This window comes from Myodes glareolus, chromosome 9 (genome assembly GCF_982192425.1).
Source record: "Myodes glareolus chromosome 9, mMyoGla1.1, whole genome shotgun sequence".
In the NCBI taxonomy this organism is placed as follows: domain Eukaryota; kingdom Metazoa; phylum Chordata; class Mammalia; order Rodentia; family Cricetidae; genus Myodes; species Myodes glareolus.
This window is the reverse complement of record NC_142034.1, coordinates 976544-1000565: the sequence shown is the minus strand read 5'-3', so window position 1 is coordinate 1000565 and position 24022 is coordinate 976544. Positions and strand designations below refer to the sequence as shown.

The window sequence follows — 24022 nt, the reverse complement described above, 5'->3', positions numbered from 1 at the left end:
CTGTTTTACTTTTCTGATCCTCAGGCAAGCCTTATTTATTAAAATACAAATGCAATGCCACTACATCCATGTAAAAAACACAGCTCTCCTCCAGGAATTGGTGGTGCACGCCTTTAATCTCAGCACTCAGGAGGCAGAGTCAGGCGGATCTCTAGGAGTTTGAGAACAGCCTGGTCTACAGAACAAGAGGCAGGACATCCAGAGCAATTATACAGTGAAACCTCATCTCAACAAAACAAACAAACAAAAACGCACAGCTCTCAAAAGAGATAAGAGACAGTTTATTCTGAAGCTAGATATGAGTACCTATGGCCCTGAAACATAGACTTAGGCTACTCCAAATTCCATGTTCCAACATGGTAGCAGTTTTATGAAGTGTTCATTGTAACAGAACAAAGAAAGTCCTAAATTAAGATATATTTCAAATACACTGGAGGGTATCAGGTAGGAGGGTTACAGCAAAGTGGGAAAACCTCCGCTGGGTGCCTCAGGCACTAATCCACGACAGTTTAAACTTCAGGGTTGATGAAAGTCAGGGGTCAGTTCACTCATTCTAGAAGGATTTACTTAATAATCACAAGAATGTTAAGTCAGAGAATAATAATCACAAGAATGTTAAGTGCAGAGTTAGACAGTGAATAGTTATTTAAAAGACCAAGAGAGTGTAAGGTATTTGTTTCTAGTCCTGAACTATTCCAGCTTCTCCCCAGTGAGTCAGGCAGCCTTTTGGAAGAATTGAGGTAGGTATGGCTTCCTTATGGGAACACTAATTCACAAAACAAAACCAGCTTTCCTTCCTTCCGTCTTCTTTGACACTGTCTCACTGTGTAGTGCTGCCTAGCCTGAAATTCTCTGTGTAGAGCAGGTTGGCCTCACTCCTAGTGAGCTACCTGCCAGTTTCCCAATTGATGTTAATTTTTAATATGGGGTATCTTTGTTTTTTTTTTCTGTTGCTGTGAGAAAATATCCTGATAAAAGCAGCTTATGGAGAGAAGATCTTATTTTAGCTCACGATTTAAATTACAGTGATTCGTGGTGGAGCCAAGGCAGCCGGAGCCTGAAGTGTTTGGTCCCATAACATCTGTGGTCAGAAAAGAGGTATGAACAATGCTGGTCTCAGCTTGCTCTCTCCACACTATCTTAAGATTATTTGTTATTAAATTAACTTATTTAGTGCATGTGATAGTGTGCCCCTGTTGTAAAAATAGAATTCTTAGGAAGCAATAGCTGAGCCTGCTCACACCACTATCAGTTGGTGAGCCTGTCTCCAAGATGGCCTGTCTCAGTGGGTAGACAATACAAGGAGGGGGAAACTGCAGGCTTTCACCAGCCTGTGTTATAAAATGCCTATAAAAACTCTTGGCACCCCCTTCCCCTGTCACGGGCGCTCCTTTCCTGCTGGCGAGTGTTAATCCCTCACTGTTTGAAACAACCACTCCCATCTGATGAGGTCAGACCAGTCTTTTTTTTTCCTGACTTCTGTCTCTTTAAGATGCCTCAGAAAGCTAATGCAAGAGATGTGGATAGTCTTTGTGCACTTGTGGAAATCAGGACAACAGGGAGTCAAGTTCCTCCTTCCAGCACATAGGTCCCCAGGATTAAACTCAAGCCATCGGCCTAAGCAACCATCATTCTAAACTTACTGGCTCATCTCTCCAACTTGCTCTCCGTGCTGTGTATAATGCAGGATATCCCAAAAGGGAATGGTCCCACATACAATTAAGGTGGGTCTTCTTATGCCCATTAATGTAAGCAATATAATCCCTTACCACTGCCTGACTCCCAGATGACTTAGAGTCTGTCAAACTGACAATAGATACTAACCACAGAGTCTCATCTAATCCAACACAGACTGGTCTAAAACTCAGTAAATAGCTAAGAACAGCCTTGAACTCAGAACCTCCTCCCTGTCTCTACAACGCTGGCATTACAGACCAGTGTCACCACACCCAGATACTTTTTTGGTTTTTTAAAGCAACCTCCTGGAAGCCCAAGGCTACAGTGCTAGTTTGCTGTGTTCTCCACTCATTCACAAGTATTTCTGTCGGCTTCCTTCTTGTCTGAGGCGGCTTGGATGCTGTCTGTAAACAGCACAGCCGGGCAGAGTAAATGATAGGCGTGAATTTTCTCAAAGCCCTGCAAGATGGAAGTTCAGGGTCAGGGCGCTATGAGGTAGAGCAGAGGGACCCACTCTCCTGGGCACTGGGTCAGGATTAAACACTACCAAATGAGCTTCCCTTGTCTTTATAAACATATTTTTAGCACTTTCTGAGAGAATAAAGGAGGCATCTGATGAGCCCTTCCTTTGATTCTCAGGCTGAAGTAAAGACCTGTCCGTCAAGCTGTATCTTGTTTATTTTTTATTTTTAAGGCAGCCTTACTATTTTCCCTGGCTGTCCTCAGACCTGAAGTGATCCTTCTGACTCTGCCTTCCAAACGCTGACATGATGGACATGTATCAGCCTGTCTGACTTCCCCTTTGGGTCAGTATTGACAACCTGACTTGACTACCTTTCTGTCAGCCTAACTGTTGAGAACAGAGCAGCTGCTTCAGAGGATCCTCTAGTCGCGGCCACTCCAAACAGCCTGTGCCAGTCAAAGGAAGCAACATTCCAGCTAGACAAGCCTTGGTGACCTCCCCATGACCCAGGAAGGGAGACATTTCCTCTTGTGGCCCCAGATAGGGCCTAGGATTGATGAAAACACAGTCCTTCATTTAACGCCCCCACTACATCCCTTCTTGGCCATATACCCAGGTAGTATGTTCATTTCTTTAGGTCAGTCAGGAAAGACATCTTCTGGGCTACCTGGTGTTATAGCACAAGGTCCAGAAAGAAGCCGTCTCTTGATCTAGAGAGACGGCTCAGTGGGTCAGAATGTTTTCTACAGAAGCAGGAGGGCCTGTTTGGAGCCTCATATGCTGACTTGTTTTATGTCAACTTGGCACATAGTTATCTGAGAAAAGGAAACCTCAATCGAGAAAATGTCTCCAAAAATATTGGGCTGTAGGCAAACCTGTAGAGAATTTTCTTAATTAGTGGTTAATGGAAGAGGAGACAGGCCATTATGGGTGGGGCCACTGCTGAGCTGGTGGTCCTGGGTTCTATAAAAACAATCAGCCCAGGCAAGCCTTGGGGAGCAAGCCAGTAAGCAGCGCTCCTCCAAGGCCACAGCACCAGCTCCTTCCTCCGGGTTCCTGCCCTGCTTGAGTTCCTGTCCTGACTTCCTTGGATGATGAACAGTGATGTGAAAGCCAATTAAACCCTTTCCTCCCCAAGTTACTTTGGTCATGATGTTTTAATACAGCAATAGTAAATCTAACAAGACACCCCAGCATCCTTCTAAAGGCTGGGCTAGTCACACATGCCTATAAATCTAGCACAGTGGGGAGGACAGAGACAGGCATATCACTGAACTCAAGGTCAGCCAGTTTAGACCTAAAATGGCAAATTCCAGGTTCAGAGGCAGACCCTGTCTTGAAGGAATAATATAGAGAGTGAGAGAGAGAGCAGGACACACTAACACATTACATACACAGACACACTAACACATTACATACACAGACACACTAACATTACATACACAGGCACATACACCACATACACATGCACACAACACACATACACGAAAGTCCTCTAGTGGTCTTTCTGTGTGCATCTGTGTGTGTACATGTGTCAAGGAGGCTCCCTCCAGTTACCATAGAAATCTACCTTGTGGCACACCACGGCTGTCTGTGCTCTATGCGCCACCATACAGTTCATGAACCGAGCAAGGGGCTGGAGATTGAAACACACAAAGACTCACAGACAGAGACACAGGTCATCCTTGAAACAGGAATGCCCCAAGAATGTCCCCTTTATTGTGTTCGAGGGCAGCTTATATTGAGATCCTTAATAACCATGCCCCAGCCAAACCCACCAGAAACCACTCCCTGCCATCAGGAACTCCTGAGGGTCTCGTGCTCCGAGCAGCTGTAGGCACTCAGATCAGGGGAAAACAAGTTGTTTACAAGAAATTCAGGATCTGGGGATACACAGCTCCCAACACTACCTGTCATCCAGACAGACTATGCCTATGGGTGGTCTTCATCAGGAGGATCAAGGGCAACACTAACATTCACGAGTCAGAATTTAAAAACACTTGCTAGTCCTGCGGAGGACCTGTTTAGTTTCCAGCCTCCACTGGCTTCTCAACAAACTTCCATGATTCTAGTTCCAGATAATCTGATTCGTCTTCTCACCTCCTTGGGCACAGGCACACACACACGTGTGGTGCATATACATAGATTCAGGTAAAACATAAAATACTCATCAAGTAAACTAAAAATTTTTAATAAATAAAAAAATGAGACAGAATTTCCCTAGCTGTCCTGGAACACGCTATGTAGACCAGGCTGGCCTCAAACTCACAGAGATTTTTGTTTTTCTGTCAGTACAATGGCTGAACCTGAATCTATTGCTGTTTCAGTCAGTATTTGCCACAGCGGCCCAAGTGGGACTTCTACATCCTGCTGATCTGCCTCCTGACACTGTCTGTAACAGAACACCTGCTCTATGCTCTATTAGCACTGTGTGCTAGGGTACAGTTTGTGAGCTGGGAAAGGGGCTGGAGATTTAAACACATACACACACACACACACACACACACACACACAGAGAGAGAGAGAGAGAGAGAGAGAGAGAAAGTCATCCTTGAAACAAGAACGCCCCTTTTAGTGTGGTCCAGGGCAGCTTATATAGGGATCCTTAACTGATAGCCACGACCCAGCCAAACCCACCAGAAACCACTCCCTGCCATCAGGAACTCCTGGGGGTCTCATCAGAGCAGTGACAAACACAGGAAAACAAGTTGTTTTGCTCAGAGCAGCTGCAATTATAGCAAGTTGTTTACAAGAAATTCAGGGTCTGAGGGTCCACAGTCCCCAACAACTGTCACCAAATATAGTTTTTAACTAAATCTCTATTGTATTATTTATCAATAAGAATCAGGAGTCAGCGGCTGGGGTGAAAGCCTGCTAGCTCAGAGAGGTTGAGGAGCAGCTAGCTGACCTTACCTCTTGGCCAGCATCTCAGAAAGAGAGCACTCTTCTGCTCCACCAAACCAAAGAAGACACACAATGTCCTGTGTGTCTCTCTATCCATCTTCCAGATTTCCTCTGACTCTCAATGATTACTTTTTGTCAGCTAGTTACTGGTTCTGCCTCCTGGCCCAAGGTTTATTTTATTTAATTAATGAATGCAAACTCTGGTCCACAGTGTGATCAAATATCCAACAAGAGAGATTCACCCTGCCTCTGCCTTCTCAATGCTGGAGTTGAAGACATGGATGGACCACCACACCCAGCTTAAGAAGAATTTTTTTAATCACTTTGTAGGCAAGGATGACCTTGAACTTGTGATCCTCCTTCCTTAGCTTCCCCAGTGCTGGGATTATAGGCACACACCATTACAATCATTAGTAAAGTCATCTTTTCAAGGCACTAAGAAGAGTCTGGATCTTAGAGCAATCAGTCCAGTCTCCTCTTCTTCTGTAACATATCTATCATTCTGACAACTTCTAGCAAAGACAACAAACCCTTTCAACAAGAATCAGAATTTTGCAAAGCGCTCTGAGCCAGAAGCACTCAAAGCGACATTTCTGCAAAGGCCATTCACACTTCTAAAGAGCAGGACAAGCCTGCTCATTCATCCATCTACCCATTCATCTGCTCAAACATCTGTCCACACAGCCAACCAGCCATTCATATATTCATTTATCTGTAGATACATATCGCTATCTACCCACCAGTTATTCATCCATCTATCTACCTGTCCATCATTCATTTAAGCACTCATCCACCCATCTACTCATTCCTTCACCCAATTACCCACCATTCAGTAACCTAATAACCCACCAATCTCTATGCATGAACCTTTTCATCTATCCACCCATTAATGCATTCATCTACCCAGTGATCCAGCTGTCCACTCACCCATCTATCTATTCACCAGTCCATCCATCCATTCTTCTACCCATTTGTCAATTTATTCATCTACCCAATCAACCATCCATCCATCCATTCATCTAACTGACCAACCAGCCATCCACCCATTCATCTACCTGATCAACCAGCCATCCATCCATTCATCTACCCAATCAACCAGCCAGCCACCCACACATCTACCTAATCAACCAGCCATCCCCCCTTGATCTATCTAATCAACCATCCATCCATCCATTCATCTACCTAACCAGCCATCCCCCCTTGATCTATCTAATCAACCAGCCATCCATCCATTCATCTACCCATCCATCCATCCCTCCATCCATTCATCTACCTAATCAACCATCCATTCATTCATTCATTTACCCAATCAACCAGCCAGCCACCCATACATCTACATAATCAACCAACCATCCACCCATACATCTACCCAATCAACCAGCCATCCATCCATTCACCTACCCAATCAACCATCCATCCACCCATTCATCTACCTAATCAACCATCCATCCATCCATTCATCTACCCCCACACTCACCATTCCACTTTTTATTCATCCATTTAATGATGTGCTGAGTACTAGCGAAGGCTACACTTTAGTACAGAGAGGCTAAACGATCTCACCGGTAAGTCAATGCCATCATTTCCAATGTCAGCAAGTACTAGGAAGAATACCCAAAGGACACAGTCATGAAGGATGTGGCCACGGCAAGACTGAATCTCTAATGCACAGACTTGATAATGAGGAACAATGGTCATTACTGTTGTCCCCAGGAAGCTTCCTGTTACTTGCTCTGCCCAGACTGGAAAGGACGAAAGGCCTCTGTGTGGAGGACTGTCTCTTGAGGCCATATCTATGGCTGCTGAGAGCAGAAAGGGCAGCGGGACAATAACTGAAGGAAAGTCAAAGAGCTGGATGTGAAAGTGGCCAGCAGCCATTTCAGTCCATTGTATGGAGGACAAAGTGAGGAAATGATAGAGAAACTGGGGTAGATGGATTCATAACAATTTTTAAAGTTCAAATGGTAAAAACAAAACAAACTAGCTGAAGACAGACTGTACACATATAATTAAAAAATGAAAATCTAAGGTACTTCTGTTCTGCAGATTTATTACAACATTGAAAACTTAATGTCTCTAGAGAAGTATATACCTCTAACGGGACCTACAATGCAGTGTGGGAGACCTGCTCATGTGACCTTGGTCATACCTCATATGGGGAGGCAGAAACGGTGGCCATATGAATTATTATACAGTAAACTTACGACCCTTTTTCAATTTTATGGCTTTGGCATATTATTAGTGCCATCTGGTCAAAGAATTATTATGTGTCTTTGTCTTTATGGCTTTTTATTTCTTTTGAAAACATAACTCTAATTTTATGAGGCAAGTCCGTCTTAAAAAAATAGAATGCATCATACGAGAAGTCAGAAAATAGGCACCTTTTCAAACATCTGTTTGCCACATCCAAGGGTGTGCCCCATCTTGGCCACCAACTCGTCTGTTTTCACAGCGAAAGTAGAGGCCCTCTTTGGCACCCGCAGGCAGCTCCTCTATGAGGAGTCCTCTGCTGTGAACTTATGTATAAAAGATATAAAAAATGCTCATCTCCTTCTTTATTATCCACGAGGAGAAAGGAGATGGAAAAGCCAATAAAATGTGATTGCATCTGCTACTGAAATGCTTTGTGCAAAAGCTGAGACCACATTTGAGCACCAAACTTGGCTGTGAACGAGTCAGAGCGATGATGCAAATGTTTGGTCAGAGTCAGAGTCAGGGCATTCACTATCTTTTTCCTGGTTTCAATTATTATAATCAATTTCAAGATGGTTCTTTCTCTTTGATGAGACACCCAACTGTCTAAACACACTTTACTTTTCTTTCTTTCTTTCTTTCTTTCTTTCTTTCTTTCTTTCTTTCTTCCTTCCTTCCTTCCTTCCTTCCTTCCTTCCTTCCTTCCTTTCTTTCTTTCTTTTTTTGAGGATTTGAGTCCAGCTGGATCACCCTCCCTCATGGGTCTTAAAGGCTTTGTGCTTTGGAAGGTTTCTCTGGGTGACGCTAGTCATGCTTGGGTGAGCTTCTCGGACGCACTTGGGAAAGCACCAGCCCAAGATGGCTCTGAACCTTGGTCCAGGGTTCAGCAGGTCAGCTGCTGGAATGGCCATTGTTGGGAGGCAGTTCAGAAGTGTATTTTTGTGAATCTGCTGCACCCCTACCTCTTTATGAACCCACCAATAATTGAAAAACATCTTGATTTGTGATTTGCTTTGTTCTGTTGCTATAAAATTTTCACTGAACCATTACCCCTCTGAAACACGGGATGGAGGATGACCTGAGTCTATGTCCCTGAGCCGTGGTCACTCCTATTGGCCTCTAGATAATGTCTTATCCTCTTCACAATGAGAGTTGTGTTTTGCCTTAACAGTTTCTTTTTTCTTCTTTTCTTTCTTTCTTTCTTTCTTTTTTTTAATGAAACAAGGGTTTCTCTGTATGACCCTGGCTGTAATATTTTCTATTTTTATTTCTAGCTAGGTGTCCCTAATAAAATTCTTTGCTCTGGGACATAGGAAACTGGAATGGGACGCCCTTTGAACTCAGACCCTTGTCCAAGCAACAAGCATGTTCTTCCCTCTCCTTTTCCTTAATTCTCTCTCAGATGCTGGCCAAAAGTCTGATCATGCTTCCGCTGTCTCTCTGGGCTTTCTTATCTTTTGACCAAAGCAGACCTCCCTCGTACCATACAGCTGCTTGTCATCCTTCATTGTTCAGCATGACAGCTTCCTTGGATCCTAACCCAAAATGACATTCCTTCCAGGTGGTGGTGGTGTGTGCCTTTAATCCTAGCAGTCAAGAGGCAGAGGCAGGAGGATCTCTGTGAGTTGGAGGTCAGCCTGGTCTACAGAGCGAGTTCCAGGACATACAGGGCTACACAGAGAAATCCTGTCTCAAAAACAACAAAACAAAACAAAAAAGGCATTCCTCTTTTTCTTCTCCATCTCTTTCTTCCTGGCAACTGCTAAGATTTACAGCCTGCCTGGCCTGCTGATTTTCTCTCAAACTCTAATAAAATCGTGCCAAGCTTCCTCTGAGTTTGTTTTAACATCCTTTACCAATGAGACTACAAACCTAAAGGACTACACTGGACTCACTGGTAACAGTAAGAGAAGAATTATAATCTAAAGTTGCCTTGGGTGTGGGGAATCTGGATTTGCTCATTGCTGGGGTAGGGTTACAAAGCCACAACACATTTTGCTTATCAACTATCTGGAGAGAGAGTGCAGGGGAACGTGGCTTGATTTGGGAGAAAGCTAGAACACAGAGCACTCTAGAGGACATTTAAACACTGAAAAAAACAGGTCTGTGGCCCCAGGAAGCAAAGAATGAGCGTCTTAACCACCAACTTCCATCCCCTGCCTCTTTCTCTGGAGTCTCAGCCTTGTCCCTCCTGCCTTTGTCTACCCCTGCCATGAAAGGTCCTTGATCCAACTTATGAAAGCCCACAAAACAACCCTCTGCATTTTATTGTTTACATGCATGTGTGGGGCGGGTTCAGTTGAGAAATTTTATAACCACATCCTTTTTTATTGTTTTTAAATCAAAAGGAGCAAACACAGAGTAAAATGTGCAGTTGTGACTTACAAGCACGTCACCCAGCAGCCTCACCTGACTGTAGATGCCTCACCGTTCCCAGAGCTGATCCCTTGCATTTGGCAACTTCATGGCTGTTGTAAACAGCTTGTCACATTCTACCAAAAGATCTGCTCGGACTTTAGTGACGCCGCAGGGAACCCACAGATCAATTGGGAAATGTCACACGTCTTTCCAATAGCGAGTCTTCCCAAAGAAGATTAATGGCTACCCTTCTATTGATTTAGGAATCTTCAGTGTCTTAATAGTTCTTCTAACCATTCCCACGAAGGCCTGGAACATCTTTTGTTCTATTTATTCCTCAGGACTCGGTATTTTCTGATATAATTGTGTCCTTTTGCTGTTGTGCTGGAGAAGGAAACTAGGGATTTGTTCCTATTAGGCAAATACTAAGCAGCAACAGTCCCCTCCCCCCTTCTTTTACTTCTTATATTGAGATAAGAGTCTTATACCGGTGTCTGAGCTGGCTTTAAACCCGCACTGACCTTGAACTTTTATTGATTTGTTTTCACTACTTTTTATTTTATATCTGTGTGTCTGTCTAGGTGTTATAGTTGTTCTATGTCTGTGTGAGGATGTGCCACGTTCATGCCAGTGTTTGCAGAGGCCAGAAGAGGGTGCTGCAAGAAGTTGGGAACCACCTAATATGTGAGCTGGGAATCAAATGTGAGTCCTCTGGAAGAGCAGCAAACACTCTGAACCGCTGAACCAGCCTTCCAGTCCAGCCTTGAATTTTGGTCCAACCTCTTAGCCTCCTGAGTAGCCAGAATTACTGGCTTTGGCCGCTAGGCTTGGATTTTTAAATTACTTAGAGGAAGGAAATCGCTATGTCGTACAGACTGGCATACCAGCTCCCATTTTCTGAGCTACTGGGATTACAGGCACGCACTGCCTACCTGCTGCCATCTTTTAGAACACAGCTTCCTAATTTTATTTATTTATTTATTTATTGGCATTAAGGAATGCAATTGATCATTGTTTGCAATCAATATGGCGTAAGCATTCATCAATGACTGAGTATGACTCCTCCTGGATTTTCCATGCACAATTAGTTTCTTCTGTGAATATTCGCTTCTCGCCCACATTTGCATTTCCTTTTATTCTCTGGCCAGGTGGGCCAGGACCCTGTTGTGAGGCTGGCTAGCAGGGGGAATGAACACCCACTTCCTCTGCACTCTGCACTTGTCCTGCCTGAAATGACGTTTCCTCGGGTTTACTGTCCATGCCCTCTCATTCCTAATTTTCTGTGGGCAAAGAGGAGTCCTAGCTTGTGAGAGAATTCCCCACCTTCCTGCCACCAGCACCTCATCTCCCCCAAATTTTATAGCTGACTTAGCTCAATAGACTGTTGGCTCATTAGCAATGAATCAATCAAGACAATCCTATAGAGGATCCAGCACAGAGTAAGGCTTAGTGGGGACACAGGCCACATGACTCATGGCTGTCAGGGAACGGGATATAAGAAGGCAAACTTTTGAAGGCCCCCACAGCCTGTCTAGAGATTCAGCTGCAGCCACATGCTAGCCCCGCAGTGAAAGAGAAAAGAGCAGGAAAAGACCCTGGGTACTGTGAGATCAGCTTCCCAGACCTGGCAGAATACCCTAGACCTTGGGCTGTCTCCACAATAACCCTAGCGGGTCTGGGCTTGAGAGCTGGAACCTCAGCAAACTTCTTCGCCCCAGACACAGAGGCAAAGAGATTGATTATACAGTCAGTGGCAAAGCCAGAGGTTCCCCTGGAGGTACAGGGCATCAGCTTACTGTCCAACAAAGAGCTGCAGCTCCCCCAGCTCCTGACAGCCATTCACCCCACACCCTCCCTAGCTAAGAATTCCTCCAGGATCTGATGACATTTCCAGGAGCAGGATGTCAAGTGCTCAAACTCAGCGAAGGCCGAGCGCCTCTGCTTGTACCATCTCTTCTCCGGGCGAGACCATAGACTTCTCCAGCTGACGCAGCCCCTTCTGCTCTATGCTGCCTGCTTCCGCAGATGTGCGGGCAGTGGGGTTTTCATGAGGAAGTTAGCACTCTGCAGGGTCACACCCGTCAGAGCCTTCTTCGTCACTGATGGGACTTGACGCTCCACAGATGTCCCTCTTCCCCATCTTGAGGAAAATTGTTCTGGTTCCTATTGTTCTGCATTTCACTTATTTATGTGTTTGAGCCACTTAGACTTTTAATTAGGTTTTTCTGATGGGGCAGGGTGCAACTCAACTTTTTCTTCTAAATTCACCAGAATGCCCTTTACCAAACTGACAGAACCCTCCTTATACTATCCTATGTTTCTTTCTCTTGTTTCTCCTATATCTACGTTCCTTTTGCCTAATAATTCTACTCCTCACGCTCCTACCCTGGAACATTCAAGCCTGGCGGAAGTCATCAGAAAAGGTGGCTCATGCCCTGAGAACCTTTCCACGGGTTCCTATTGGGCTGGGGGACAATGGCAGCCAGAATCAGAGGTTGCTAATCAGACCATCTTCCTGGTGCAGCTGAGCACCCGCCTTCCCGTTATGTATTTCCTTTGTGGATTTTGGTGGGTGTGCAAAGTCAGACATCTCCTGACCTGGCCTATCAGCCCTCATTACTGTTGAGACAACTGGTCTACCCAGTAATAACACATAATTCTAAAGACTGTATTCTGTTTGTTCTTGGTTTCATATAGTCCAAGTTGGTTTCAAACTTGCTAAGCAGCTGAGGCTAGCTGTAAGCTTTTTAAAAAAGGTATTCTGTTGTTGTTATTTTTATGTATATGTGTCCATGCAGAGCCCTGAAATTTTAATCCTACTGTCTCTACTTCCCAAGCATTGACGATTTGACTTTAAAAAGAAGTCTTGCTAAAACTTTCTTTTCTAAGTGTGTGTGGGGGTGTAGAGCTCACATCCTGCCCCTGTGGAAACTTGAATCACTTAAAATGAAGAAGAAACACAGAGATGGTACGAAGCCCAGCTGAGGGTACAGAAAATATCTCTCATGTAAAACATCTCAGTAAACTAAAAAGGTGTAAGATGAGGTACCCAAGGCCTGATGAAGAGAAACACAGTCTTGTTACAACAGACGTAGTCCAACCATGCACTTAGCTGGGTTTTCTGCACCAGAACGGGATACATGTGTCGGCTTCCGTGCGTGGCTCAAGGGCTGCCGACTGCAAGGACCACACTGGGCAAAACCAGGGAACTGTCATTTGGAGTACATAACAGGAGAGTGACTTGTGGGGTCCTCCAGGTGAGAGACAGAAGAGCCACAGGCATTTAAATGTCCCAGCCTGTTGCAGGCGAATCCCTGCTAGCTCAGAAAAAAATTTCCAGCCAGCTCAGAAAGTCTGGATGCCAGCCCGAGTTGATGGATGTAACTGAAGTATGTCTGGTCTGGCTCTGAGCTAAAGCACACTCAGAAGCAAAGGGTTGAATCCTTAGAGAGGAACCTCCTCACCTTCCCAGACTAGGAGGAGGCCAGACCCCAACAGGCAGGTTTCTGTCGAGGCCCTCAGCTAGCCAGGCTCAGCTGGTCAGAGGCTTGTGGGTAGACCCCTGAGTTCACTAAATACCCCTTTCTTGTTGACTTTCCAGGCCCGGTTCTAATCTTAGTGGGCATTGCGTTAAATTCTTCTCACAACGGCAGCTCCGAAGAGCTGGACAGACACCATTTCACTGACAGGGGCACCCATGGGGCTTTGTTGTTCTCTGAAAGTAACTTTGCTGACACCAACTGGGTTATATCCTACATGTTAGGGACGGCTGTGACCTGGTGGAACACCACAAATTTCTCAGTCTCCGCAAGGCGCTATAGCTATTATGGACCTATCTTCCAAGATACAGGGAATGCCCTCTCCTCCAACTTCTAGCCCAGGGAATTGGTACAGAGCAATCGCCTTTTCATAGGAGCATGAGGGGCTGGAGAAATGGTTCCATGGTTAAGAGCACTGGCTGCTCTACCAGAGGTCCTGAGAACAAAGACGCATGAGGCCTGAGCTCCTCCAGAAAGCCTGTGCCATGCCCATGGGCCACTTCCTTATTGAGTCTTGGCAGAGATTCTTCCAAGCAGAGACTAACCAAGCAAGCCTTGTAGTTTTGGGATGGATTGAGATTTCCTGCCTTGCTATATATTCTGCCCTGCTATAGGCCAAAGGGGCTTCTTTATAAACCAATGGTAATAAAACATATTCACAGCATCCAGAGGGGAAGCCCACATCACTCATATGATCAAGTTAGGCCCAGTGTGGTACACAGTCTCCTTTTGCTGCTTGCAGATCAAGACGGAGAACTCTCAGCTCCTTCTCAGGCACCATGTCTGCCTGCACACTGCCATGCTTCCTACCATAATGATGATGGACTACACCTCGGAAACTGGGCAAGCCAGGCCCAGTTAAATGCTTTCCTTTATCAGAGTTGCTGTGGTCATGGTGTCTCTTCGCGACCATATAAACCCTAAGACACTATGTCCATGGGAACAAGTATGCCATCCAATTGGCATGGGACTTGTACACTGGTCCAATTCTACAAACCCTTTACATCAACCTTTAGTTCTTCTCTTAGCAAAAGTAACTATTGGACTAGGAGGTCCATACCCAGGCTCTTTGGTCCCCGTGTCTTTGTTAACTCTTTGAGCAGTTGGCAGAGGTGTTCACATGAATTTAAGGCTAGGAACCAAATAGCTGAAGGGCTTGAATCAGCTATATTCTGGTGGTTGTCTTAGTTTGGTTTCTACTACTGTGATAAAGACCATGACCAAAAACAACTTGGAAAAGGGTAATTTTATCACACAACTTGAGACAGCCATTCATCAAGGTGGGAAATCAAAGCAGGGCAGGGAGCTGGAGGCAGGAACTGAAAGACAGACCAGGGAGGAATGTTATTGGCCCATTCCCCACGGCTCATTCAGATTACCTTCGTAAATATCCAGAACCACCTTCCCAGGGCCAGCGCTGCCCACAGTGGGCTGGGTCCTCATATATCAATCATTAATCAAGAAAACTGGCCTATAAGCCAATCTGATGGGGCATTTCCTCAATCGATAGTCCCTCTTCGCACATGACCCTTGTTTGTGGCAAGTTCACAAATAACTAACTGAAACAGTGACCAATGATGAGTGAAAATGTGGATTGGATTAATTCGTATCTACTATAATCAACAGAGGTTAAAATAAAGGTATTGAAATTTTTAAAACAGTTTTCTTTTTATTTTTGTCTTAATAAGTAGCCTTGGCTGGCCTGGAACTCACTCTGTAGACAAGGCTGGCCTTGAACTCACAGAGATCTGCCTGCCTCATTGTTCAAGTGTTAGGATCAAAGGTAAGTGCCTCCAGACCCTGCAGTTTTAGGTCTAATGAGAAGGTTAAAACAAAAAAGAAACTGAGACCAGTAAAAGTAAAATACCCATACACACACAATAGTATTAATAATAATTTTTAAAAAGAGTAAAGAGACTAGAGATAGGGTCTAACTGTTAGGAACACTTGTTGCTCTTTCAGAGGACCTGAGTTCTAATCCTAGTTTCCACATAGGGGTTTATAACGATCTATAACTCCAATTCTAGGGGATCCTATTGTGAGATTTTGATCCCTTTTTAAAAAATGGCTTTTGGGGGTTATGGGTCCTAGGGTGTGGTCTTGTATGCATACCTGACCACTTAAAAGCTGAGACAAAGGCTCTCCCACACTCTCATGTTATCTCTTGGTGTGGACCAAGAGCAAGCAGCACAGAAGCCAAAAAGGATGCTGGGTTGGTGCTCTTGACACCTGGGCAGAAAGGCTAGAAGGAGGAAATAGGGAAAGAAACCACCTTGCAGGGTTATGAGTGCAGGACACACTCCACCCCCACAACCACACCCACGTGTGTGCAAACTGCAGGAGCTTCCTATGCCCACGGATTAAACACAGACCACACCCAAACACCTGTTTTCACAGAAATCCGTTATTTACTGGGAAAGAAAAGTCAAAGCAGCTGCTCTCTGACTCAGACAGAAAAACAGCAGAAATGACCTGTCCGTATCATTTTCAGAAGAGGAAAAGAGGAGTCTGTGTTAGAATGGGCTAGGATGCAGGGGGATATTTGGATGGGCATGTTAATCAGGCGAACCAAAGGGGGCTTTAGCTTGCTGGACTTCTGTCCTCATCCTCAGGAAAGACTCTGACATAGGAAAGTATCCACATAAGGGAACAGGCCTTGCTGCCAGCCTTGGGTATGTAATCTAACAGGTTTGTTTAGCTACACAGAGGGAAAGCAAGAAGGACAAGGCCTGCTAGAGCCATGTTTGCCACGCTTGCACTGGACAGAATCCATTTAAAAAGTTTAAAAATTACTGTGCATAAGAGAACTATAAAGCCAAATGGACGCTGAGATGTTAAAAATGGTTCAGTAACCTTTTTGTAGTTACCTGGTCTTGTACAATGTTAACAAAACTGTTGCTTATCCAAGTTAATATAGGTCACCATGCAGCACAAATTCTGATTGTCTTAATAATAAAAACCCAGAGTCAGATATTGAGGTAAATGCAGAAAGAACAGGAACATAAAGAACCCAGTCACTAAAGAGACTTTTGACCTCTACCAAATCCTCAAACTGAAGGGGGCAAGATTATGTCTCTAACAAATCCTCAAACTGAATATTCAGACTGAAAGCCCTGAGTTCCTGTCTCCTCCCACCTTATGTTCCCCTCTCTGCCCATCCATGTCACTCCTGTCTCCACCTCCCTGGTGCTGGGATTAAAGTCATGTGAAACCAAGTGCTGGGCTCCAGAGTGACTCTGTTTCTCTTCAGACTGATTCAATGTAGTGTAGAGCAGAATGCCCTTGAACTCACAGAGATCCCTCTGCCTCTGTCTCCAGGGTGCTGGGATTAGAGGTGTGAGCCACCACAGCCTGACCCCTATAGCCCACTAGTGTGGCCAGCACCCCACTCTGATCTTCAGGCATGCACTATTTGTTAGATCGTAAACAAAATATGACATCAGCAGGTTAACTGCTGATTTTGCTCCCGTAAGCAAAAGCTTGTTTTTCTCAAGATGACCTTATGATCACCTGTAAATAAATGTAATGTTATGTTCTTTGCCTTTATAAACACCTGACTTATGGGACTGGGAGCTACATTTGAGTATAGACCTGGAGCCAGTATATGAAGAAAAAGTTTCTTCTTTCTTAAAATGTGTTAATGATCAGACTCAGGAATCTTTGAACGACCCCCAGACCGATTAATGTATCACTTCCAAGGCAGGGAGCCTCCAACTGTATCAAAGTAGAGAAGGCTAGCTGTCAGCAAGGAATACCACTTTAATTCTTTCTACTTTTGACTATGGGTGCAATGTGACTAGAGGATTGAGGTCCTGCCTTTATTTCTAGAAAAAAAAAAAAAGAAAAAAACTATAGTGTGTGACCTTGAATTGTAAGCCAAATTAAATTCATGTCCCCAAAGTTTCCTTTTGTTAGTGCATTTTATCATAACCACAGAAATGAAGATAGACCATCCTCTATCTACCCACACATGAGCATAGCAAAGGGACTTATTAGCAAGTCATTATTTCCCTCATGAACATCTGACCAGAACAAGTTTAGAAGAAAGCAAAGAAGACCAGGTGACACATGAACACTCACAAATATTCCTGAAGAGAAGCACTGTTGGACTTGTTGGGTCTTGTTGGAAGGTAAAAGGTTCAACCCAAATTCTGGATTTGAAAAGCTGTCAAACCCACCAATCCCAGAACTTGAAATCCTACCAATCTCCACTGTGGAAATCTCTACCCTGCAAAACTCTGCCCAAAGAAACCTTTTATACAACTTGCCTCCTGCTCAGATCCCTGCTGCTTCTCTGCGGAGCACAGGCAGCCACCATCTGTGTCTTTCCCAATAAATCTCTTGAGTGAAGTTTGTTGTGCAGTTTGACCCTCACAGCCAGGATAGCTTCCCCCTCAGAGCCGCAACACTTCCACTGGGGAGATGTTTCCCTCAACACTGTACACTAACACTCGTCTGAACCATGAGGGACAGCACAGGAAGTGTCTCCCACCTGACTTGAAAAGTCAGCAACACAGCCTGTTTGTATGGGAAGGAGGGGTACGGCAAAGGTTTGAAATAAAGAACTCTGATTTTAGTAGTCTCATGCCTTCTCAGAGTCATTGATGAAGTGGTAGTTTTCTCTCACCTAAAATGTGAAAATAGTTTAAGTGAAATTGAGTGGGCACAGAAGCTTGTCTAGCTGAGGTGTTACTTTACCAGACAAGTGCAGGCTCTGGAGATGCTGTGACTGAATCATGTCTTCAGCAGGTATTGTGAAGGTCTCTGCAGCAGCTGATCTGTCCTCAGAGTGACCTTGTCTACAGCAGCCAGGCTGACAGGAGGGTGGTCCTATCAGGTTTCTAGTCAAGAACCCAATCAAGCCTGCATGACCAAGGGAGGTTTCTCTCCAATTTCTGCTCTTCTTGGCAACTTCAGCCACTTGGAGAAAGCATTTAATATCTGATGCCATGCCAAACACTTAGAAAAAGCTTGACACATAGCTAACAATTTTATTCCTGGTGAACAAACTTAGTAATATTGACCAATGTTCGCTAGTGTTAAATCCTCCCCAGTGCCCCAGGGAAGGCAGGTCCCTCTGGTCTGTCTCAAGGCACCCTGACCTTGGTCCCCCACCAGCAGAGCAGTAACAAAATGCATCTCTGGTCTTTAAGCTGCCCAAACTTGATATTTTATTGTTAGAGCCAGGCAGACTAAGACAAGAGGCAAGTCAACAAAGGCATCTAAGAACAAGAGACTGGGAATGTAGCTTAGCTGGTAGAATGCTTGTCTAGTGTGCACAGAGTCCTGGGTTCTCTCCAGCACTAAATACCTGAACATGATTATGTGTGTGTGTGTGATACCAAGATTCAAGTCATGGAGGCAAAAAAAAAAAAAAATCAGGAATTCAAGGTACACACAGTGTATTGGAAGCCAGTCTAGGGCACATAGAGTTCATCTAAAAAGAAGAAAGACAGAAAGCAAAGAACTCTAAGAATTAATAGTGTATAAAGGAAATTTAAGGTTCCAAGACAGATACGGGGGATCCACCTCTCACTGAAGAACTTAACAAGGTGTTAAACGTTGTTAAAACCTTTTAAAAGTTAGTGTTAATGACAGGCTCATCAAGACCTTTACTGTAAGCTCTGCCTGGGGAGCTTATTTTCCAGTAAATAAATGAACATGTTGGGGATCGAGTGGACAATTGTATTTAGCAATATTCAGCTGTTGGATTCTGACCGCTTTGAGCAAAAGGACTGTCAGTCAAGTTCCCAGCCAACTACACGTGAGGCAGCATAAACGCCTTGAAAACGCTGCAGTGATCATAGATGGCAGCCTGGCTCCTCAAGGTGCCGCTTTAGCAAGGGTGGTTTCAACAATTTGTAGGGGACCCTTGGCTCTCAGGAGCCTTGGTGAACTCCCCATGACCCTGTAGCCATTTCTGCTCAAGCCAGAGGAGAAGCAGTTCCTCTGATGGTCTAGCAGAGAGACTGCTGTGATGTGATTAGTGCCAAAAAACAAAGACATGATTGGCTAAAACAAACTCTCATTTGTATGTGAGATGCACTATGATTGGTTGAAACAAATACTTTCATTAACATGGGAGTCAACAAGTGATATTCCAAACACTGCTTCTCTGGCTAAATAAACAGATTGTTGAGGCTTATTTAACATGCTGTGTGCCTCTTTTGAATTGTAGCATTGGGCCCAATAAAATGTCTCTCTCTCTCCTCTCCTCTCCTCTTCTCTCCTCTCCTTTCTCTCTCTCAGAGATTGGGTTTCACTATCTAGCCCTGGTTGACCTGGAACTTGCAATATAGACCAGACTTGTCTCAAAGAAACAGAGACCGAGATTTGACTCCCAAATGTTGGAACTAAAAGACATGTACTGCCACACCCAGCTTTTAAATTTCTTTATATTATATGTATGTCTATGTATGTTTGCATATTCATTTATGAAGGGATGCCAGAAGACAACATCAGGTGTCTTCATCATTCTCCATGATCTGGTTTGACACAGGGTCTCCTTCTGAACATGGATCTTGCTGTTTCTAGCAGACATGAACCCCAGAGATCCTTCTGTCTTTGCCCTCCACCCCACAGTGTTGGCATTTCAAGCACTTGCCACCACGCTCAGAATTTTTTTGCATGGGTTCTGGGAACCAACGGGTGCAAAGCAAATGCTTTACCAACTGAGCCTTCTCCCCAGGTTTTCAAGCACCTGGGGAGTGATTGTTTCTTATCTACTTTAGTAGTGCAGGCTGAGTTGGTAACATGAGGAAAGCAGCCCAGAAGTGGGGGCATGGCAGCAGTGGTATGTTAACTTCTTTTTGGTTGCTGAGATGAAATATCATGACCAAGAGTACTCACAATAGGAAAAAGTTATTTTCTGTAATAGACCAAATTGACAGAGGAGAAGGCAATGGGTTAGGGATAAGGGATGGGCAGAACAGGATGGCGAGAGAATGCATCTCCAGCTACACACACAAAGATGAGAAAGCAAACTGGAAGCAGGTGCGGTTAAGAACTCTTAAAGGTTCAAAGGCCACCGCCAGTGACACACTTCCTACAGTAAGCGTGCATCCCCCTAACGTCCCCAAAGCAGTTCCACTGGGAATTAAGTGTTCAAATACACAATAATATGGGGACATTGGCTCATCTAACCCCACAGGTGTTGGCAGTTGAACAGTAAAGCCCAAAGGCAAGACCAAGGAGAGACAGCTGGCTAGTTGAAGCTGAAGAGGAGACAGCTGAGCAGTTCAAGAGCTCACAGACACAAGGTTGATAAGGGAGAGGGGCGAGGAGAAGGAGAGACGACCACACAGGGCCTGTGAAGACTTCCAGGTATCTGTCAAGCTCACAACTGAACATAGCAGTTTTCCTTGTCAAACTCCCAGAGAGCAGCATGGTATTCTTCAGGAGGTGAGTGGATAAACAGAGGTGTGTCCAGTTAATGGAGTATTATGGCACCTGGGAAACCTAGCTGTGTGTTCCCAAGGAAGGAAACTGAGGTAGTTTCTTGTTGCTTGAGGTCAGCATGTGACATCTTGGATAGGGAAAAACAGTTGCAGAGGGCATACCAGTGATTCTAGGGCCTGGTAAGAACAGAGTGCCAAGGGCCATATGTAGAGAGAGTGAAATGGTCCCGCAGGCCCTGTGTTGATGGGGGCATGTCATCATCCCCGTGTCCTAACCGGGGGATGTCTAGACTAGACAGTGAGCACCTGCTTGAGGTGACAACACCCACAGTGCTGCTCCCAGATTTAAATAAAGAGATCTCAGCGAAGGGCGAACTCAAGAGAAAGGACAATGAGATCCCTATATTTTCTGCCTGGTTTTTCTAGAAGTCCCAAAAGAGTTACAAATAAACTGCGGAAAAATCCTTTCAAGAGTTGTTTAAGAAAGAAAAGACCCAGAGAGGGGAAAATGTGTTTAAAACCCAGTGGAGTCCAGTGAATAGTTTCACAAGTTTTAAAAAATTTTCCTAAAGAGACAGGGAAGAAGAAATCCTCTTATCCAATCAAGGGAGGCCGCAGGCTCTGGTCTTCATGTGCCTCAAAGGGGCAGTGACCCAGGGACATAGGGCACCTCGAGGCTGCCTACAGGAGGTAGAGGGACACTTGGGTGCAAGCAGGGAAGCATGCCTCCTGTGAGCGGGCGCCAGACCACATGCATACCGGGGGAAAGGGGAGCAGGGTCACTCAGTCAGTGCCTTTGCTTCCTGCATTTTGGGGCTCAAGGAAGTCAAGTAAATAACTGAAGCATTAGGAGTGTTGGCCCTTTATTAGGTCCTGGTGCTGTGGTGGGGGAGCCTTGGTTCAGTCAGTGTCCATTGGTAGGCAGACTGGGAGCTCAGCCAGGAAGGCAAGGAAGGGTAGGGGCTGAAGTGGTGGTGGGAACTGGATTGGTGGGATCGCCTGCACCGAGAGGGTGGATATCGGTCTAGATGGGCCTCCTTCATTGACTGGCCACGCCCATGTGTGAGGTTGTGGTCAGGAACCCAGAGGAAGCTGCTGTAGCTGGGTCTGTGGTTAAGTGCTTCCCCAGTCTGTTCAAGTTAACAGTGAGAACCAGGGGACCTGACCCCAGGCCTCTCCCTTCAGTGAACTCAGCAGTCAGCCTCCAGGGGGCACCAAGATTCATTCTTTCCTTGCCTTTCTAGCTCCCAAGACATTAGAGCAAGTGTGAATCTGGAGACGTTTCTGGAATCTCAAGACTGTCCACTTCTCCAAGAAGGTATCCGTTGAATTGGCACCAAGTTCTCCCACCGATACCCCGGAACCCACACTACCCTACAGCCCCTACTGCACCCCATTTTCTCCTGTTTCTCCCATTCTCGGCTTTTCCCGCCTCTCCCTAGCATCACGCGGTCTCCAGATCCTGAGACCATCAATCAAGTCTTCCTCTCTCCGTCCATCAGCTACAGGCAGCTGTTTGGCCATGTGTCCCCCAGGCAACGTTCGCCGTGGGGCCAAGGGCATGTCCTGCCTCTATGTGGAATGGCTATACCAGCTTGTCCACGGAGACCAGATGAAGATCTGCTTTGCTTGCTTCAAGGCAGCTTTCCATATTAATAGAATATTGCTGGAGATGATTTCCTGGGAAGAGGAACCAATGGAGGATGAGTCTCAGGAACTCTCAGAGTCAGGATTTAAGCCAGAGGAAGAATCTCAGCCTGAAGAAGAATCTCAACCGAAGGAAGAATCTGGGCCAGAGGAGCGGTCAGGGACAATCTGTGCCGAAGATCAAGGGCATCTATCTGATGCCATCGGTGACCATTCAAGTCCTGACTTTCCGAGTCCAGGCACTGTAGGGACAGAGCTGAAACCTGAGGAAGCTGTACCCCTGGACCCCGGCGCTGAGGGTGATGAGTGGATGCAGGCCCTTCGCTGGAGATTAGGTTGCTTCTGTCCCTGCCCCCACCAGTGCATCATCCCCCCTCTGTCCTTCTGGGATATTTTCGATGAGGACCCATCTTCTGAGCAACCTGTATTGTTGGAGCTGAGTCCCCTCTGGCCCATGGAAAAGGTAGTAGAAACGTGGTTGGGAAAACTGGATTACAACGTGGTGTTGTGTGGCTCTGGGACCGTCTGCTATTTGCTGTCAATGACTCCTTTATGGGCTGTGAGGACCCAGGTCAATCGCTGGCAGGTGTTGCTGGACACTAAAGCCTTGTTGCGGGCCCACCTAGAGATTGGACCTCAAATACAGAACCTTGACCGCTGGAGACTTAGCATCCTTGAGTGCTCAGGGCTAGGGTTAGAACTGGTGCCTGCTGACTGCACCTTGCATAAGGGAGGCTTCAGACTGCACTCCTACCTGCCCTGGCAGAGTGACACCCCAGAGGAATGGAGCAGGGAGCCAGGAGAGAGGCTGTTTGTCAAACGTATTCAGATTCTGAGGGACCTTTGAGATTCTTCTCCTGAGCCTTCTTTTTGAATCCTGAATATCTGAGGCACTGATACTTAGGCAGCCTTCATTGCACCAGATCCCCTGGGAATATGAAGATCCAGTGATTGCCTGTTCTGAACCTCAGGGGAACGGTTGGTCCAGAATGTTAACGAAGTATCTGGGACAGTCTAGGGGCTTTGGGACTTCATAGGGATGTCTGGCAAGCTTAGAGCAGGAGTTTAGCTGTGCTCAGCTGACTGTTCAGTGAAGGTGAGGACTAGGTATGTGTTAGGTGGGTGTTCTGTATCGGGTTTCCTGGGTGACTAGTCAGAGGTCTTGTCTACTATATACATGGCCTCCTAAGCCCTGAGGGACCCGGCATTTGCTGTCACTGTCTTAGGGGGCCAAGATACCAGATTTGAGGGTTGACTGTACAGTGTATTTATTCTGTTTAATTTTATTTGCCCCTTTTGCTGTTTCTGTTAATAAAGTTGGTGTTTTAAATTTTATTATTTGATGTAGATGGTTTTCCCTTCACCTGGTGTCCTCATTCCTGGTACTGCAGCAGCCAGAAGAGGCCCTAGAACCTGTTATTACCCAGTTATTGGGCAGCTAAATCTCCCTTCCAAACTGGGTCTGTCCCGTCTGTGATTTGTCCTCTCTCCCTCCTGGTGAAGCATCAATCACAGCAAACACTTTGTTGTTGTTTTGTCTTCATTATTTAATTTTAATTTTATTATTGTGTGTGTTTGAGATTGTGGGTGCGCACATGCCACGGTACACGTGTGGAGGTCAGAGGACAACTTTCAGGAGTCCACTGGCTTCTTCCAGGAATGATTGCTCAAGTATCAGGAAGAGATTTTAACCATCAAGCCATCTCAGTGGCCCTTCAACCCCATATTTTTATGCAGACACTTTTGGTAAGTTTTGTATTGTTTTGTTTTCTTCTTTTTAAACAGGGTTTCTCTGTGTCTTTTTGGATCCATCCTGTAACTTACTCTGTAGACCAGAATGGCCT

The 24022-nt window shown here is 45.4% G+C and overlaps 1 protein-coding gene across 1 annotated transcript; it reads left to right on the top strand.

Moving 5' to 3' along the window:
- Positions 1-975: 975 nt before the first annotated feature.
- LOC146893713 (testis-expressed protein 19.2-like) lies at positions 976-23513 on the top strand. The gene is made up of 3 exons (XM_087910853.1): positions 976-1098; positions 20285-20535; positions 21776-23513. The coding sequence occupies exon 3, from the start codon at positions 22054-22056 to the stop codon at positions 23023-23025; it is 972 nt and encodes a 323-aa protein (XP_087766979.1). The 5' UTR covers positions 976-1098; positions 20285-20535; positions 21776-22053; the 3' UTR covers positions 23026-23513.
- Positions 23514-24022: the final 509 nt, after the last annotated feature.

What these genes read in the sequence shown, in the direction of transcription:
- LOC146893713 (XM_087910853.1), top strand. Translation starts at nt 22,054, where the DNA reads ATGTGTCCCCCAGGCAACGTTCGCCGTGGGGCCAAGGGCATGTCCTGC.